Source organism: Macaca mulatta, chromosome 12 (genome assembly GCF_049350105.2).
Source record: "Macaca mulatta isolate MMU2019108-1 chromosome 12, T2T-MMU8v2.0, whole genome shotgun sequence".
Classification (NCBI taxonomy): Eukaryota; Metazoa; Chordata; class Mammalia; order Primates; family Cercopithecidae; genus Macaca; species Macaca mulatta.
In genome coordinates, this window is record NC_133417.1 from 120,191,494 (window position 1) to 120,209,296 (window position 17,803).

General features: G+C 38.2%; 1 protein-coding gene across 1 annotated transcript in view; it reads right to left on the minus strand.

The window, feature by feature from the left end:
* The window catches only part of ABCA12 (ATP binding cassette subfamily A member 12), a 210,828-nt gene that overhangs the window by 45,388 nt on the left and 147,637 nt on the right, over positions 1–17,803 (minus strand). The window contains exons 24-33 of the mRNA XM_028831081.2: positions 14,480–14,809; positions 13,334–13,403; positions 13,111–13,245; positions 11,124–11,270; positions 10,017–10,203; positions 6,955–7,173; positions 5,504–5,700; positions 3,865–4,025; positions 2,243–2,479; positions 1,749–1,899 (exon numbers count right to left, since the gene is read on the minus strand). Of these exons, the coding sequence (XP_028686914.2) occupies positions 1,749–1,899; positions 2,243–2,479; positions 3,865–4,025; positions 5,504–5,700; positions 6,955–7,173; positions 10,017–10,203; positions 11,124–11,270; positions 13,111–13,245; positions 13,334–13,403; positions 14,480–14,809 (1,834 nt within the window). The remainder of the gene's footprint in view (positions 1–1,748; positions 1,900–2,242; positions 2,480–3,864; positions 4,026–5,503; positions 5,701–6,954; positions 7,174–10,016; positions 10,204–11,123; positions 11,271–13,110; positions 13,246–13,333; positions 13,404–14,479; positions 14,810–17,803) is intronic.

Here is a 17,803-nt window from a genome sequence, read left to right on the forward strand (position 1 = left end):
CACACTAAGAGTAGGAAAAGGGAAACCATCTCTTCCAGAGTACAATTCTAGTTCAACCACATATATGTTACATTCTCTTTAGAAATTTGGAATGATTATATGGCCTTTCAAAACTCCATTTTTTGCCACTACAATTATTAAAAAAAAAGAACTCATTAGAAAAAAATATCTGCCCTCCCCATACTTCGAAATGCTTTTCTGGTGCTGAGAAAAATTCCACGGCAGAGCAGCTATAGAGGCCATAAACCACTGCTTCCTCAATAGAGCTCTATGGCTAATAATTTCAGTGGCTCCCTCTAAAACCAGGTTCAAATATAGCATTCTCTCCGAAAGCCTGCCACCACGTACACCTTCATAGGTGATAAGATGATGGTATTCATCAACTCTGCGTATATTTTAAGTTTTCCATCAGAAATTATGGAGCACAAAAATCATGATCTTCATTTAGCTGATAAGAAAAAAATACAAAGCTGCTTAATTTAAAATGAATTCCAATTAAACAGAGTGAACAAGTTTAAATGCAAACTCATATCTCTGCAAAAGGGAATTGTAGAAGGAGCTGAATATTTTCAGTTAATTAGTATGCTTTTCTGTTTCTTGAGAAATTACATGTGGATGACTTACAGGTGTATCAAATGGAATAAATGTGCTTTCTAAAAGATAATGTCAATGAAGGGAACATTTGGACTGAAGAATAGTTTCAAATTATAAGACACATGCAGAGGCACATACTTAGCCTTTGCTTCCTGCAGCAGATGACCACTTTCTAATCAAAGTCCTCAATGCCATGGAGGCCACAATTGTAAAAGAAAAGAAATGAGAAATATGACAGAGGGCAAATTAGCCTCTAGTTCCAGAATTATACAAACATCAGAGATTATCTTTCCTGACTTTGAGAGCCAGGCAAATGTTTAATTAAAAGTTCTGTTCCTAGAGATTTTTTTTCTGTAAGCAAAAACTGTTGAAATGACTACTCCATGATTTATATATCATTTTACTCTATGATTCCTTAAGTAAATGGTGTTTCCAGAGGTATAAATTAACTGTCAGAAAGAGAAGAGACAATAAAAGTTATTTTCAAAAGAGCCCAATCCCTCAAAGTCGTGTCAAGCAACATGATTTTTTAAGTATATCCTATGTTAAGGATTGGGGGAGGAAATCTACTATTATAGACTCATAGCCATCAAGTCCAAATTAATTAACTCAGAAACTCTCCCCAAAAGCAGTTTCTCAGCACCTGAAAGACTCAGATTCAGGTAGGTTAGACATGTTTTCCATTGAGGGTACCATAAAGAGTGGCAACTCCTTTTTTTTTTTTTTTTTTACTTTTTTTTTATGACTATTGTCTCTACTTCAACATGTCTAATAACAAGGAGTGAACTACTTTACATGGTAATCTTGTCCATTGTTAGCCCCAATTACAAGAAGAATTTTAACTTGCTGAGCATGAATTGAAATTGTAGAAGTTACATCTTGAAAACAATTTCTGGTGGGTAGGTGGAATACTCATCACCACACTATCAAGGGAGTTCTTTCACATTCTTCAAAGTACTTTTGAAATAGAGGATTCGATTTGGTTTAATGAATATTTTATATCTTAAAAAAGGAGGCTTAAATTTCCTTAGTGTTTTTTTTGAATTTAGAATGAAACTTCAGAGTTGAATTTTTAAAAATCAAAGTCTGTCTCTGATTTTTCTCATTTATGTCATCTATTGGAATTAAACAAAATATCCACATTAGATTCATACCATCTCTGTCTGTGAAATTGCTGCTGCTCACAGATAAATCATCAGGAGTTGAGATGCCATTGGCACTGGAATTCCCAATTTTCTTTTGCGTTAAGTGCTCAAGACTCATAGCACTACTTTTTTGTGACTCTTTGGTCAAGTTCAGAAAGACCTAGAAAGAGAAGCCAGATCACTTCATTAACATGAAAAGTGCATATCTTTTCTCATTTCTAAGCTTACCCTTGATTTTGAACTTTTATCACATTTATTGAGACAAATTTTTCCCATCTGACTTCAAGTGAATATTTCTGTATGTAAAAGATACATGCTGTCTAGCTGGGGCAACATTGTATTCTCAGTCTTACATAAGAATAGTATTGAAAAAATGTTAAGCTTTTCTAATTTTGTGAAATATTTATTTTAAAATATTTTTTTAGAAAAAATGGCACATATTTATTCAAAGGGAACAGCAAGTTATATCAGCTTGAAGAAAAAAAACAAATGTTGAGGTATACCTCCTCCACGGTGGTATCTGAAATGCCGTAGCACCCGATGTTGAGGTCACCCATGCCGTTGTCAAGTGCTCGTAGGAGTGACAGGTAGGCCCCTGAGACTTTGGTGCTGAACGGAGGCAGCACATAAACAAGCTCTCCCCCAATATCCTCCTTGAGGTAGGCTTCGGGGAGATGTGATTGGATCATTGCTGTCACGGCCATGGTGTCACATACTGCATTTGCATTTAAATTTGGACTCTAAGAGAGAAAAGTAGGAATTAAAACACTCTCCTCTCTTTACACTATAGTGCCCCAGGGCCCTAATCAGAAGGTGAGGTGATGAGCTCCTTTAGGCCACTCCACACGTGAGTCAGACCATACATCACTGCTCTAGAGACCCCTTTGCCACTTGGGTCCCTATTCTGCTGGCCCCATTCTTTCATGTCACCCTGTCCCTTCTCTAACCCCCTCCCTCTCATTTGCTCTACTCTAGCAACAACGGCTTCTTTTCTGTTGCTAGAGGGCTTCGGGTTCAGGCACATCCCCTCCTCAGGGTCCTTGCAACTGGTGGTCCTGTGCCTCCAGATAGCGATATGTCCCATTCTCTCACCACCTCCAACTCTCGGCTCAACTGTCACTTTATCAAAGAACCTCTTCTCTTATTACCCTACTTAAATATTGCCCCACTCAGCATTCCCTGCTTTATTTCTATCCATAGCATAGAAATAAAGATACTACGTGATGTACTAATTGCTAATATATGAAATAATTTACTTATTGATTGTATCATCTGAATTCCTCACACTCCATCAGAATATAAACTCTAAGAGGCCAGAGATTTTTCATAGTGCCAGTTCACCGCTGTGTCACCAGTGCCTGGGACAGTGCTTGGATATCATAAGGCATAATGTACCTAATACATAAATTTCTGAATTAATGAGTATAATAATTAACAGTATAACTATTAATAGTATAACATTTTATTATATCTTTTAAGTCACATCAGGAGGATTAGATATAAAATAAATGGAGGTAGTTGAAAACTTCCTAATAGCATATACATCTTGCACAGTATTTTTAAATCATATGTTCTGTTAGGTGGTGAGCATTTTTGTTCTCCAAAAGATGTAAAGGTACCGTTGACCTGTGTAAGTTACAGTCCCTGCACTGCCACTTGAGTGCTAATCAGAAAGTGAACCCAGGACTTCATATTCTTTTTATTTGCTTTTGATAAAGCAGAAAATTGAATTTTTGGCTTTCTAGGTTAAAATGTTAGGAGAACTAAAAGACTGATTCTCCATCAGTAACCTTAAGATGTCAATCATTTTTTTATCTAGCACATTGGTTCTCAACGTGCAGTCCCCAGACCAGCGACATCAGCGTCACCTGGGAACTCAATAGAAATATAGTACATTCTGGACTCCCATCCCAGACCTACAGGATCAAACACTCTTGGGGTGGGGCCAGAACTCTGGGTTTTAGCCAAGACCTCCAGGATTTTGATGCTCACTCAAATTTGAGAAGCACTAAGCTAGTATACTAATGAATTTTAGCAATGAATAAAGTTGGAGAGACTCTGCTTCTATTTCATATAAAATTTAATTTATGACACCATAATAAGGTATATTTTCTCCCATTCCCACCTTCTTCTTGGTGAGCGTCAGGTGATACCCATCGCCAAAGGCTTCCTTGAGGTAAAATGGGGACCCACAGCACCGAAGCCCACCCTGCTCCAGGAATGCGATGCGGTCACTCAGCACTTCAGCCTCATCCAGGTGGTGCGTCGACAGAATGATTGTTCTGGCTTGAAAACACAGACAAGAACAACAAAGAATGAAACATGAAAGTACAGTTCCCAAGATACATAGAGTTGGCCAGAGTAAATCCTCTGACATCTGAGGAGAAGAGTCACATTTTATGAGCTAACTGAAAAACTGACTGACCTCAAAGAGCTTCCAAAATGATGCAAGAAGAATTCAGGGCCAGGCTCACTGGGTCATGCCTCTAATCCCAGCACTCTGGGAGGTTGAGGCGGGCAGATCATTTGAGGTCAGGAGTTCGAAACCAGCCTGGCCAACATGGTAAAACCCCATCTACAATTAGCCAGGTGTGGTGGTAGACACCTATAATCCCGGCTACTTGGGAGGCTGAGGCAGGAGAATCTCTTGAACCCGGGAGGTGGAGGTTGCAGTGAGCTGAGATCATACCACTGCACTCCAGCCTGGGTAACAGATGACAGTCCATCTCAAAAAAAAAAAATTCAGAAGGGTGTTCTTAAGTATTTGGAGGCATTTTTTAATACAGATTAACAGCAAATAATCCTTTATTATGCTGAATGACTAAATGTTCACCATTTGTCATGTGGGCATTGGCAATTCTTCACAGTCTATTAGAATTTTGCTCCCGTGGGTTCATTTTGCATTGTTTCTCTCCCTCTTTTCCCTTTTCTTTGTTATGAAAAAGCAGTAATTTAAGACTTTTTGAATATTCCTCTCTGATTATTCCACTCCACTCTGATTACTCCATTACTTCACATCCTGTTAGCACTTATTTAGTCTGTTTTCAGTTTATTTTCATTTGTGTATGTTTGCTATCTCTAATTAGATTCTTAGCTCCTCTAAGCATTAAACTTTGAAACTTCTGTTGGATTTACATGCTCTCAAAAAGGCCAGTTAAATGCTCAAATGCTCAACCCACAGCGGGCAGTACATAGATACTAACCAATTGACCCAGAAAGTTATCTGGGGGAAAAATCTTCGGAAAAGAAAGAGCCAATCTTAGACTTTTAAAAGATATTATACCTGATAAATATGTACAAGTATTATGTATCTATACAAATTAATTTTAAAAATTTTTAAAAGATATCATAAACAGAAAAGTCGTCAATTTGCTGTTTTTTGTTTGTTTGTTTTGAGACAGTATCTCACTCTGTCATCCAGGCTGGAATGCAGTGACTTGATCATAGCTTACTGCAGCCTTGACCTGCTGGGTTCAAGTAGTGATTCTCCAACCTCAGCCTCCTGACTGGCTAGGACTCCACATGCCAGCCACCACAGCCAGCTGTTTTATTATTATTATTATTATCATTATTATTATTATTTGTACAGACAGGGTCTCACTGTGTTACCCAGGCTGGTCTCAAAGCAATCCTCCTGTCTTGGCCTCCCAAAGTGCTGGGATTACAGGCGTGAGCCACTGCACCCAGCCTCAGTTTGCTTTTGTATATGCCAGAGGGCAGAAGTATGACTGCTGGGTGGAGAAGTTCTGAGAAACTACTCATACCTGTTTTGTTCTTGGATATAACGTCCCATATACTTCGGCGAGAACATGGGTCAACTCCAGTAGATGGTTCATCCAAAATTACTACCCCTGATCCACCAATGAGAGCTATGGATATAGATAACTTCCTCTTCATTCCTCCTGACAGCGTTCCAACTCTCTTATGACGATGGCTATATAGTCCAGTATCTTTTAAAGTCCTTCAAAAATAATGTATGATGGTTATTTTTTACAGATATATTATTTGAGTACTGGAAACATACAATAACCCTAATCAATATGTATTCACTAAATAACTATTATGTGCTCAGTAAGGTACAATAAACTCTTGAGGACTCATGATATAGTTTTCTATTATTTATCACCTGATTGGAGGTACAAAATTAATACTCAGAAAAAAAAAAAAAAAAGGAATACATAATTCATTCCTTTGACAAATATCTAGAGAGTGCCTGCCTATTTTGTGCCAGGCTGTGTTTTACAAACTTGGGAAAAGCAGTGAACAGATAAAATTTCTACTCATAAGGAGATTATATTCTAGTAAGTGTGTGTATTAGGAGGGATATAGGGAAATCCAGTCAATAAATATATTCTCAAGTAAGTTTTGGTGGTGATAAGTGCAACTAAAAAAATAAAACAGAGAATATAAGATAAGGAGTGGCTGGGACATGCTATTTTAAGCATCAGTTTTATATACGGCAGTCATCTCAGAAACGGTGACATTTCGGCAGAGACCAGGAAAGTGGTCATTTGACCAAGAATAAGTCAAATGGCCACCTGGGTGGGGGATGCTGTAAGTAGAGGGAAGAGAAAGTAAAAAGCCCTGAGGCTGGAGCAGGCCTAGGATAGTCACGTGTGTAGCTAGGCCAGTGTGCCTAGAGCAGAGTGAACGTGGAGGTGAGTGGAAGGACATGAAATCAGAAGTGAGGATGGAGGCAAGTCACTTAGGACCTCGTAAGCCTTGATAAGACTTGATAAGGCTTGTAAGGCTTGATAAGGCTCGTAAGCCTTGATAGGGATGTTATTGAGTATTATACTGAGCGTGGAAGGAAGCCATTGGACGATTTAAATCCAGGAGTGACATAGTCTGATCTGCAGTTGAAAAAGATCACCCTGGCTGCTCTTTGAAGAACAGATTTCACAAGAGATGAGTGAAATCCAAGAATCCACTTAGGAGGCTTGGACCAGTGTAGTAGCCATGGAGATTAGAAGCAAAGGATTCGGGGCAATATGGGAGCCAGAGATGAAGAGAGTTAAACAATTTCAGTGTAGTCATTGGCCGGTAAGGATAATGACTTTAAATGTTTTCAATATTAAAGAAGTAGAAAAACTAAAAAGTAATTATTTTGTGAGAAAACATTTCCTATCAGTATCATTTCCAGAGCTTTACCAACCAAGCTATGGGTCTTTGAGAGGAGTTAGCAACTTAGGTTCTCATTCCTGTCTTAACTTGCCTTTTTACTTCCTCGTGGAGCTGCTTTTTAGTCCAGTGAGGAACTTTGATGGAACCATATAGGAGAAGGTGCTCCTTAGTAGTGAGGTAACTGAACAAGACGTCGTGCTGCATACAGACTCCCATGTTCTTCCGTACCGTGTGTAGGTCTGTTTTGATATCTTTTCCATATACAAAAATGGTGCCTGCTGAGGCCCCAAACAGCCCGGTTAACATGGAACTGGAAATGATGAAATGATAAATTAGGTATAAGCCAAGCATTGAAGCTAGATATTAGGACTAACTATATCTCAGTTGTTAGAAAGAAAAAATATAGTGTATTTTCTCAGGCAAGGGCAAACTATGAAATAAAAATGGTATTTAATGGGAATAAGAAAAATTACTTTTAAGTTTTTAATAATTCAGAGTATCACATAAATGCTACATAATGGTGGTGGTGGTAGTGGTAACAATGACAAAAACGATCAAGCGATCTCGGCTCACTGCAACCTCTGCCTCCTGGGTTCACACCATTCTCCGGCCTCAGCCTCCCAAGTAGCTGGGACTACAGGCGTGTACCACCACGCCCGGCTAATTTTTTGTATTTTTAGTAGAGACGAGGTTTCACTGTGTTAGCCAGGATGGCCTGGATCTCCTGACTTTGTGCCCCGCCCGCCTTGGCCTCCCAAAGTGCTGGGATTACTGCGCCTGGCCACAACTGGGCTTTTAAATTCCAAGTACATTCCCACTCCTTGAGCAAACCCATGCACTTTCCTGACATCCCTTAGCATCTACAGGTTGGCATGTCTCAAATTTACATCTGTAGCCCAGACCTCATTATTCAGCTCCAGGATTGCTCTATATATCTATCAGACAATACCACTTCTCTGTGAGATTTCTTACAGGGTCCTTCAACTCAGTATGTTTAAAACTGAGCTCATGATCTTTACCCTAAAAGCCACACCCTCATTGATCTTGCCTCTTTCACCATGTGATAAATTCATATACTGGTTGCATGAGACTGGAATCCGTAAGTCATTTTTGCACTCTCCTCCTATTTTAATCTCCTAACTACATGCCCATCTCACCGTTTTCACAGCTATCCTCATGGGACCATCATCATCACCACCTGCCTAACTCATCACTCTAAGCTCCTAACTCTACTTCCCACATGCTCTTAGTTCATCTCCAGTCCTTTTCTCTACACTGTGATTAGAATATTCTCACCTGGATAATTCCCCATCATCTTTCAGATAGTTAGTAAACTGGGCAATTATTTAATACCCATCTCCTCCACTACAATGTGAGCTCCATGAGGTCAGAGAAAGGTCCTGTTTTCTAAGTACTTTGTCTCAGTGACCTAATCAGTGCCTTGCATTGCAGACTTCTGGATTAAATTATGAACAACGGAATATGCAGTTTTCCCATATGAACATTGAAATACAAATAACATACTTTATATTAAAGATTTCTATTTAGAACAATAAAATGGGGGCATTCTCAGCTAAAATTATAGCCTCTTCAAGAGCCTTCTCTGTTCCTTTTCTTCATTAGCCTCTTATTGCCTATTAGATACACGAATGGAGCTGGAGGCCATTATCTTTAGCAAATTAACACAGGAACAGAAAACCAAATACAAATATGTTCTTACGTATAAGTGGGAACTAAATGATGAGACTACATGGACACATAGAAGGTAACACCACACAGTGGGGCTTTCAGAGGGTGCAGGGTGGAAGGAAGGAGAGGATCAGGAAAAATAAGTAATGGGTACTAGGCTTAATACCTGAGTGATCAAATAATATGTAAAATAAACCCTCATTATATAAGTTTACCTGTGTAACAAACCTGCACTTGTGCCCCTGAACTTAAAATAAAAGTTAAAAAAAAATGGCCTTTTTGTCATTGTATTCTCCCTAGAAAGCCAACTTTGACTTTAAACAGGCCATGCAAATAGCAGAGGCTATATGCTCACTCATTTCATGACCTTCCTTTGTCCCCTTTTATTTACAAAAAAAAAAAAAAAAAATTAATTCCAGTGTTTTCACAGTCACTGAGCTGATTCATGATGATACTAAGTAGGATATGCAGCAACTGATCCTTTTTCTCAAACAAGGGCTAGAGCACCAACAGCATCTTAGAGCTGACTCAGCAACTAAGTGAATGTGGAGCATTGGAGCAAATAACATAAAAAACAATTCAAAAGAATGTCACTTTAAAAACAGTTGAATCTCTTCTCCATTCTGACACAGGAAAATGCTACATAGGTGAGGAGTGAGAAAGAACAGTTTATGTTCTGCTCCTGGCCTTTTTGATTTCTCTCTGATAGCTGGTGGTTCCTTTGTTTCTTTATGAGTCAAGGCAAAGGTTTCCTGTGAAGGAGCAGCTGAGGCTAAATGTGTCTATATCAGGATGTGCAATTTCATACTTATATATACACCAGGCTAGAAACGCAAATAAATGAAACAGGGTGGGTGTATGAAGCAGTGGCGCTTGGTAGAAACCAGGGATGAACCAGAAAGCAGATACTCCCTTTAAGAGATCAGTTACTGCATTTTGGGAGGCCAAGATGGGCAGATCACGAGGTCAGGAGATCAAGACCATCCTGGCTGACACAGTGAAACCCTGTCTCTACTAAAAATACAAAAAATTAGCCGGGCATGGTGGCAGGCACCTGCAGTCCCAGCTACTCGGGAGGCTGAGCAGGAGAATGGCGTGAACCTGGGAGGCAGAGCTTGCAGAGAGCCAAGATCGCACCACTGTACTCCAGCCTGGGTGACAGAGCCAGACTCTGTCTCAAAAAAAAAAAAAAAAAAAAAGAGATCAGTTACTAATGAGCCCCAACCAATAGTCTCTACCTAAGAATATGAACTCAATGTTGTAGAATTTCCTATTGTCTAAGAGGTGCCAAGAATATTTATTTGATTTTGACTCCATTCTATAGCATATAAGTCGAGCCATCTTCTTCCATCTGGGAAATGTAATAATTTTGTTTTTTATAAACATAGGTTAGTTTATTTTTTAAAAACCTGTATTTTTTTGTAATATGCTTCTATGGCAATAAGTGTCAAAACGTTAGCATACATGGTAGTAGTTTTCCCAGCTCCATTGGGCCCCAGCAATGAAGTAATATGCCCTTCATAAAAGTTCAGATTGAGGTTATCAACAGCAACTTTTGAGCCATAGATCTTTGTGACCCCATGCAGGGCAACCCCAACTGTGAGATCTTTAGGTTCAGGCTCGATGTTGGAGGAAAACATGTATTCAGGACCTGGAGAGAAATCAAGGGAAGAGTTGTAAACTCACAAGTAAGGTAATGCAGCTAGAGTTAGACTTTATCTTTATTAAAAATTGAAGACTATAAAAGTATAACCCTCTAAGTAAAATACAAAATCCAGAAACAAATGATTTATTATAGTCTTCAGCCTCCTCACTTGGTTACAGAATGAATAAGAGTGGAGAACCAAGGTTTATTTCATCTTTCTTTGTTGGAAAAAGCAGTCCCAGAATATGGTATTATAATTACAAATTCTCCTTTATTCAACAAATATCAAATAGCCAAAAGATATGTCTAAGGCTTGGTCCCCTGGTTGGGCAGGATGATACCAAATTATGGAATAAATGCCTACAAGTTGTGATTTTAGAGTGATAAGACTAGTTCAGATCTGCCATTTATAGAGTCCAGATCATTAATAACTATCTACACCTGCTTCAGGCATCACAAAAGGACCACTTACGTGGCCCGTACTCACTTTATAAAGATGACATGACTCACCTAGCATCAGGAAGACATCAGCTTTGAACTATTTTTCCAGTATTTGGGATGGGTTATGCTAAATTACTGATGCTTGTTACCTGGTTACTCCTTATGACTGGTGACAGACGGCTGGAGTTAGGGGTGCGGATTGTGGCCAAGAAACAAAATTTTTCTCTATGTGAGTCTAACTGGGCCACAAAGGGATCTGCAGTCTTGGCCTAATTAGCGCCATATGCTAACCAACTGAGCTAATGAGCCCAGAAAAGCCACAATTTAATCCCCATAGGAGTCCAAAGACACATGTGTAGACATTTTCATCATGACTAAAAGGATGATAATTTTGCCATTTAGAAAAAAGTAATTGAAACTACTAGTCATGTAATTTCTTATCATTTCTCTCGTAACAAGGCATGCTGTTGACGGACTTGTCTTACTGGCAGATGGGTTGGTGTTCTGCATCATGATGTTAGTAAACATGAGGCCATTGCTCTTCTCAGGCTTCACTTCTGCACACCCAAATCGCTCCTTCCAATAAGAAGGAAGGATTGGAAAATACCAGGGAGCTGCCATACCATATGTCCCTGGAATAAAAATGTATCAGGAAAAGTGAGTTTTAGTTGACTGTTAACATTAAACATCAGAAACAAAACAGTAGATCCTATGTATGGTTTAGGAAGTAGTTTATTTATTTATATATTTATTTATTTATTTATTTATTTATTTGAGACGGAGTCTTACTCTGTCAACCAGGCTGGAGTGCAGTGGCGCAATCTCGGCTCACTGCAACATACACCCCTCCAGGTTTACGCAGTTCTCTGCCTCAGCCTCTGGAGTAGCTGGGACTACAGACGCGTGCCACCATGCCCAGCTAATTTTTTTTTTTTTTTCGTTAGTAGAGACAGGGTTTCACCATCTTGGCCAGGCTGGTCTTGAGCTCCTTACCTCGTGATCCACCCTCCTCGCAAAGTGCTGGGATTACAGGCGTGAGCCACCGTGCCCGGCCTTATTTTTTGACACTATATAAAACTAAAAGGTGGTCTCAGTTTCCAAAGTAAAGCAAAAAAAGATGACTTTTTTGCTGATTCGTTTTTAAGCAGCTTCATTTACATTTACTAAAACTTATCTAACTATACACTTATTGTAATGGAAAAAGCCACTATTTATCTATGAAATAAATGCTACAAGTTGTGATTTTACGGTAATAAGACTAGTTCAGATCCAGATTCTGGGTTTCCAGCCCAGAAAATGCCACAATTTAATCCCCATCAGGGTCTAAACAGACATGTATAGACATATTCATCCATGACTGAAAGGATAATTTTACCATTTAGAAAAACATAATTAAAACTATTAGTCATATAATTTCATATCATTTCTCTCATAAAAATGCATGCTGTTGGCCTACTTGTCTTCCTATTATAAGTGTACAGGTAGATAAGTTTTAGTTAATGTATGAAGTTGTGCAATTCAATATTAGAACATTTCTATAACTCAAAAAAATGTGTCTCATGCCCATTTGCAGATAATCCCTGCTCCCACCCCACATCCCAGGCAATCATTGATCTGCCTTCTGTCTCTATCTGTCTTTCACAAAGATCTTACATAAATGAAATCATGTTCTTTTATTCGTTTATAACATCAAAAAATACATAAATATAAGTAGGGCTAAATGGAAAACTATCTAAGCATGTTAGAAAGGATGACTGAGACCTAGAAGGGTAACCCAACTTGTCTTCTTCCTTTAGAATCTGGTCAATTCTCCTTAGAATTAGGAGTTTTGGTTTTTCCCTTATAACATCTCACACTCCTATTTAGAGAGACTGGACTGATTTGACACTATTCTAAGCTTCTTAATTCACTCCATCTTTTAAAGGAATATCTAAGAGGAAATTTAGCAGTATATTATCTCATCCTGAAAATTTTTTGTTAGCTTTGGGATTTGAGTATTTCTTTTTGGAGATTATATACGGCAAATAAGATTTTTTTTAATTAAAAAAAAATTAAAGGCCAGGCATGGTGGCTCATGCCTGTAATCCCAGCACTTTGGGAGGCCAGGGTGGGCAGATCACTTAAGATCAGGAGCTCGAGAACAGCCTGGCTAACATGGTGAAACCCCAGCTCCATTAAAAATACAAAAATTAGCTGGGCGTGGTGGCACATGCCTATAATCCCAGCTACTTGGGAGGCTGAGGCAGGAGAATCACTTGAATCCAGGATGTGGACGTTGCAGTGAGCCTAGATCACGTCACTGCACTCCAGCCTGGGCAACAGAGGGAGACTCCATCTCAAAAAAAATAAAATAAAATAAAATAAATTTTAATTTAAAAAATTTGTGCAAATAAAATATTAGAACATATTATTAGTTGATTTATGTTGAAGTTACACATAAAAAGCATATATCTGTAGGAAGCATATTCATACCTGGGAAGACATTCCTGACATACCAAGCAATAAGGAAATAAATGAAAGAGTCAGCTAGGATTAGACAGCACAGCCAGCCAAATGAGGTGGTGTCATCCTGAACCGGGGAGCTGTACATATTTTCCCACTGAAGACCTAAAAAGTGAACATGAGTGTTTATTCTTCTGTGACACACAGCACAGTTGTGAAAGATAAAATCCAGTTTTAAAGAAAGGGGACCCACCAATGCCCTGTTCTTCATATCGTGCAATGTATTGGCTTGCATAACTGAATGCTGTTGGGGACAGCAGGCTCTGTGAAGAAAGGAAACAGCAATGATAGTTCTTGTAGATTTCATGTATTTCACCCAGAGGGATCCTAAAATACTTAAAAGTTTGGACATTTGTATAGATAAAATTGATGCTCATTCTCTAAGCAAATTTAAAAATACAGCAGTCCCTTACCAACCGCACTACAACTGTGAAGGAAGAGCAGAGGGAACAGCAGAAAACAAAAACAGGAAAATTACAACTTGTAACCATTCGTTAAAAAATCAAAATATACATTTGAACTCATTAAATGTTGCTTGACAAGTAATAAAATAGGTAATTATGGAGTAATTCAGTATTAAGACTAAAATTTACTGAAAACATTAAGGGCCAGAAGGTATTTTCACTCCATACATTTATTTCAGGTATAGAAGTGTTATGAATAAAAATATACTAAAATATCAACTGATTGAATACTGATCATTGCAACAAATTAGAAATTTAAATATTGTTTGAACCCAAAGTTGTTCAATGGTAGATAAAGTTATTCATTACTTTTTATTTCCATAAATAGCCAAGTTTTAATATGATAAAATTTGCTTCTGCTTTCTAAATTTCAGTCAGTAATCTTAATGCTTTAATTAAAACTCTTAAATTAATGTAGTGCTTCTGAATTGAAAAGGCAGAAAAGAATTTAAGGTTGATTATATGCTGTCGGTGCATTTGTCTTTACACATTTAAGCTATATTGTATGTCATGAGAACCACGAGAATTGTTCACATATGAGAATAATTCCAATACCAGAGGCTCCAAGATGTTTCAGGAACTGGACCAGAGAGAAGTCAGAATTCTTGACGACCTCTAAAACATGATGTATGACAGTTTAACTGTTCTTTCTTTAGGAACTATTTCTTAACAGTATCACATATCATGGTTTTGTAAGCTCTTCATTGTCTTGTATGGTATACAATGATGTAGGAAAAGCTATCATTAGGACATTGAGCTTACTTTGCTTTCACTGAATTTCGAATTTAGATAAGTGAACTTCCAGTTTGAGAATCCAAAAATAAACAAACAAAAAACGGTCATTTCCCACTCTGCCATTCCAACAGTTGACTTACCATGAACACTTTGACTACATAGCTCAACTCATTCTCTACTGTAACCAGAACAATAAATGGAAAGAAGGCAATGATGTAGATTAGGCTTCCAATCAGAGCTGCGATGTTGGTGTTGTTGAAGAAGACACTGATAAGATAGCTCATGGCAATAACTGAGAAGCTGTAGTCCGAAAAATACAGGAACAAAATGAACCCATTTGTTTTAGGAAGAATATTGCCAAGCTTGAGTATAATGATGAGGATCACGATGGTAACGAGTAAAAATCCGACACTCTCTATAAGCCAGGCAAAAAAATGGCTGCAGGAGTTCACACCCATCATCTTCATGTACTGTAAGAAGAAAAAGTGTGAGGCGCTTGTTATGCTGATATTCTCCCAAATAAAAATTATTCCCTGCATTATGTCGAAATGTCATTATAGTCTCTCTATATATGGAACTAGGCATTTTAATCATTTACATAAATCAAGAATTTATCTATGCTTGCTATGTGAAATATGCCTATATAAACCAGAACATCTTAGATTATTTGTTCATAGAATGGCACAATATAATAAACAATTTGGATGGTGAGGGTTTGTTTAATTACAGTTCCACTTGATAATTGTTATCCAGCTGACATCTCTAGATTAAACCAATTTAGAATAGATTATCAAATTTATGGTATCCTCTGAATAATTGTACATGATTTTGACATTTGTGCAGGCATGAGCATTTCAAGCTGGTGAAAAACCATGGCTTAACTACTAGAGTTCAGTGTAGAGACTGAGCTCATAAAAATCCGTAATTTTTTTTATTTTTACTAAACACTAATGAACAACACAATCAGTATTTATGTTCCTGAGAGAAACAGTATACCTGATTCCTAAGAATTTAAAACACAGAAACTTAAGGGAGACCTTCCGCCTTTAGCTACAGCCTTCCCATCCTTAACACTTACTGGCAGTCTGGGTCAATATTTGTCATCCTTGTTTTCCAAAAAGCCATTTAAACATTCATAATAAACTCATGTATCTGAGATCCTCTACACCTCTCTCTCAATTGATATTCTTTGATACCTCAGTGATATCCCCAGAGGCCAAGGCATTCCACAAGGTAGAAAAATAAACCAGCACAATCTATTTGCGCATTAACTCAAAAGGATTCTGAAAGATTTAAAGTCCCCTGGGAACATCACACAACTGGGCCTGTCGGGGGATGGGGGGCTAGGGGAGGGATAGCTTTAGGAGAAATACCTAATGTAGATGACAGGTTGATGAGTGCAGCAAACCACCATGGCACGTGTATACCTATGTAACAAACCTGCACGCTGTGCACACGTATCCCAGAACTTAAAGTGTAACAGAAAAGTAATAAAAATTAAAATTGAAAAAAAAGATGTAAAGCCCTGTGGACCTTGGTTTGGTTTAATTTTGTGACATGTACTTTGGTGTAATCTGGATATCCTGGTTTCCAGTTTTAACAATTCATGATTAATGTTAAGCCTATGAACCTAGTATCCTTTTTTTTTTAATAAAAAAAAGGAACAAAAGAAATCTCCACTAACAGGCCAGGCGCAGTGGCTCACACCTGTAATCCCAGCTGTTTGGGAGGCCGAGGCCAACGGATCACCTGAGGTCAGGAGTTCGAGACCAGCCAGGCCAAAATGGCAAAACCTCATCTCTACTAAAAATACAAAAATTAGCCAGGCGTGGTGGCAGGCACCTGTAATCCCAGCTACTCAGGAGGCTGAGACAGGAGAATAGCTTGAACGCAGGAGGCAGAGGTTGCAGTGAGCCGAGATCATGCCATTGCACTCCAGCCTGAGAGAAAATGAAACTTTGTCTCCCAAAAAAAAAAAAAAAAAAGAAAAGAAAAAGAAATTTCCACTAACAGCTTTATAACCCAATTTTTTATTTTTTCAAAATCAAGGACAGTCAATGCCCCACCCCATTAAACCTAACTTTTCCAGGAAAAAAAAAAATAGTGAATGCACTGGATCTTTTGCTCTACAAGCAAAATAATGAATTTTACTTTTTGCTTTTGTAACATCACATTTCGATAACTCTGCTGCTCCAGTTGTTACCAGGGAAACAGCTACCTGGCTGCCAACAGTCTAAGCTGTGGGCTTTAAGCTAATCACCACTGAGAAAGAGCCTGTGACTTTCTCTCTTAACTTTGCCCTTTTTCTCCCCTTATTCTCTCCCTAATGTGTTTCTCCTCCGAGACCCTGTCACCATTTGTAGTAAAGACTCAACCTATGCTTCCATGGGAATGGAAAGTATGGATCAAAGTAGCATGAAGCACAGGTCACTATGGAAAGTTTCCCCAATTGCTACACATGCTATCACTGAAAACAAAATTACATTTTAGTGTGAAAAAGACCTCAGATATCTTATTCCAGCAATTCTTTGCGTGTACCCTACCCCGTTTGAAAAAAATACTGTGTCATGTTTGGTGACTATTTCAGAGGTATTCACCTGTTCCAATATGATATGTTAGTCCTTTTTATTTCCCTTTCCTACTATTTGTATTTTCATATTTTTATGCCTATTTGAATATAATTAAGTGGGGTAGTTATGGAACCTATATTACTACTTCCCAAGCTGATATTTACCACAATTTTATGTAGCCTATACAAACATATTTCCCCCCAGTGGCAACGTATGTACATAGGGGACAATGTCAATGTATTTCCCAAGGTGGTTTATAAAATATCTAGACTGTATCAAGGCCACAAAATAAAGCTGATGTCACATGTATAAACATGATTTTCTTCCCTGCCAATTGATAGCTTTCTATAAATCACTTATATATTGAGAATATTCTTCATTCCTAGACTTGTTAAAAGATAATTTGGCAGACTTGAATACCAGGACTAATGGTATTTAATCAATGTAATTTTGAAATTTTTGATACTCAAGATCAGATTCCAGTCCCAGGAATTTATAAAAGTTAGATACTGATCATTTTGCTTTTTCCTGAAACCGGGTGAGTTAGGTGCTTCCAAAAGCATTCACTATTTAACATTGTAGCATGAAACTTCAGTGTTAAACTTCAGGATTTTATGCCATGAGGAAAACAGCTGCTCTTCATAAAGAGAAAGAGTAGTGAGAGCATATAAGTCATCCATAAATTATCCAGATTCACTGCCAACTTTGTTGTAATAAACAAGACCAAACTTGCTGATGGAAGGGGGCCCACCAAGAGCGGCCGGCTGTGCTTTCTTGGATGCCATTAGTTCCTCCTCAAAGTGACAGATGTCAGGTACCAGCTTTGTAATCAGAGAGTCACTTGTCTCAAGCCTCCCAAACCTGCCAGAGCAATTCATCAATATCTGATAACCT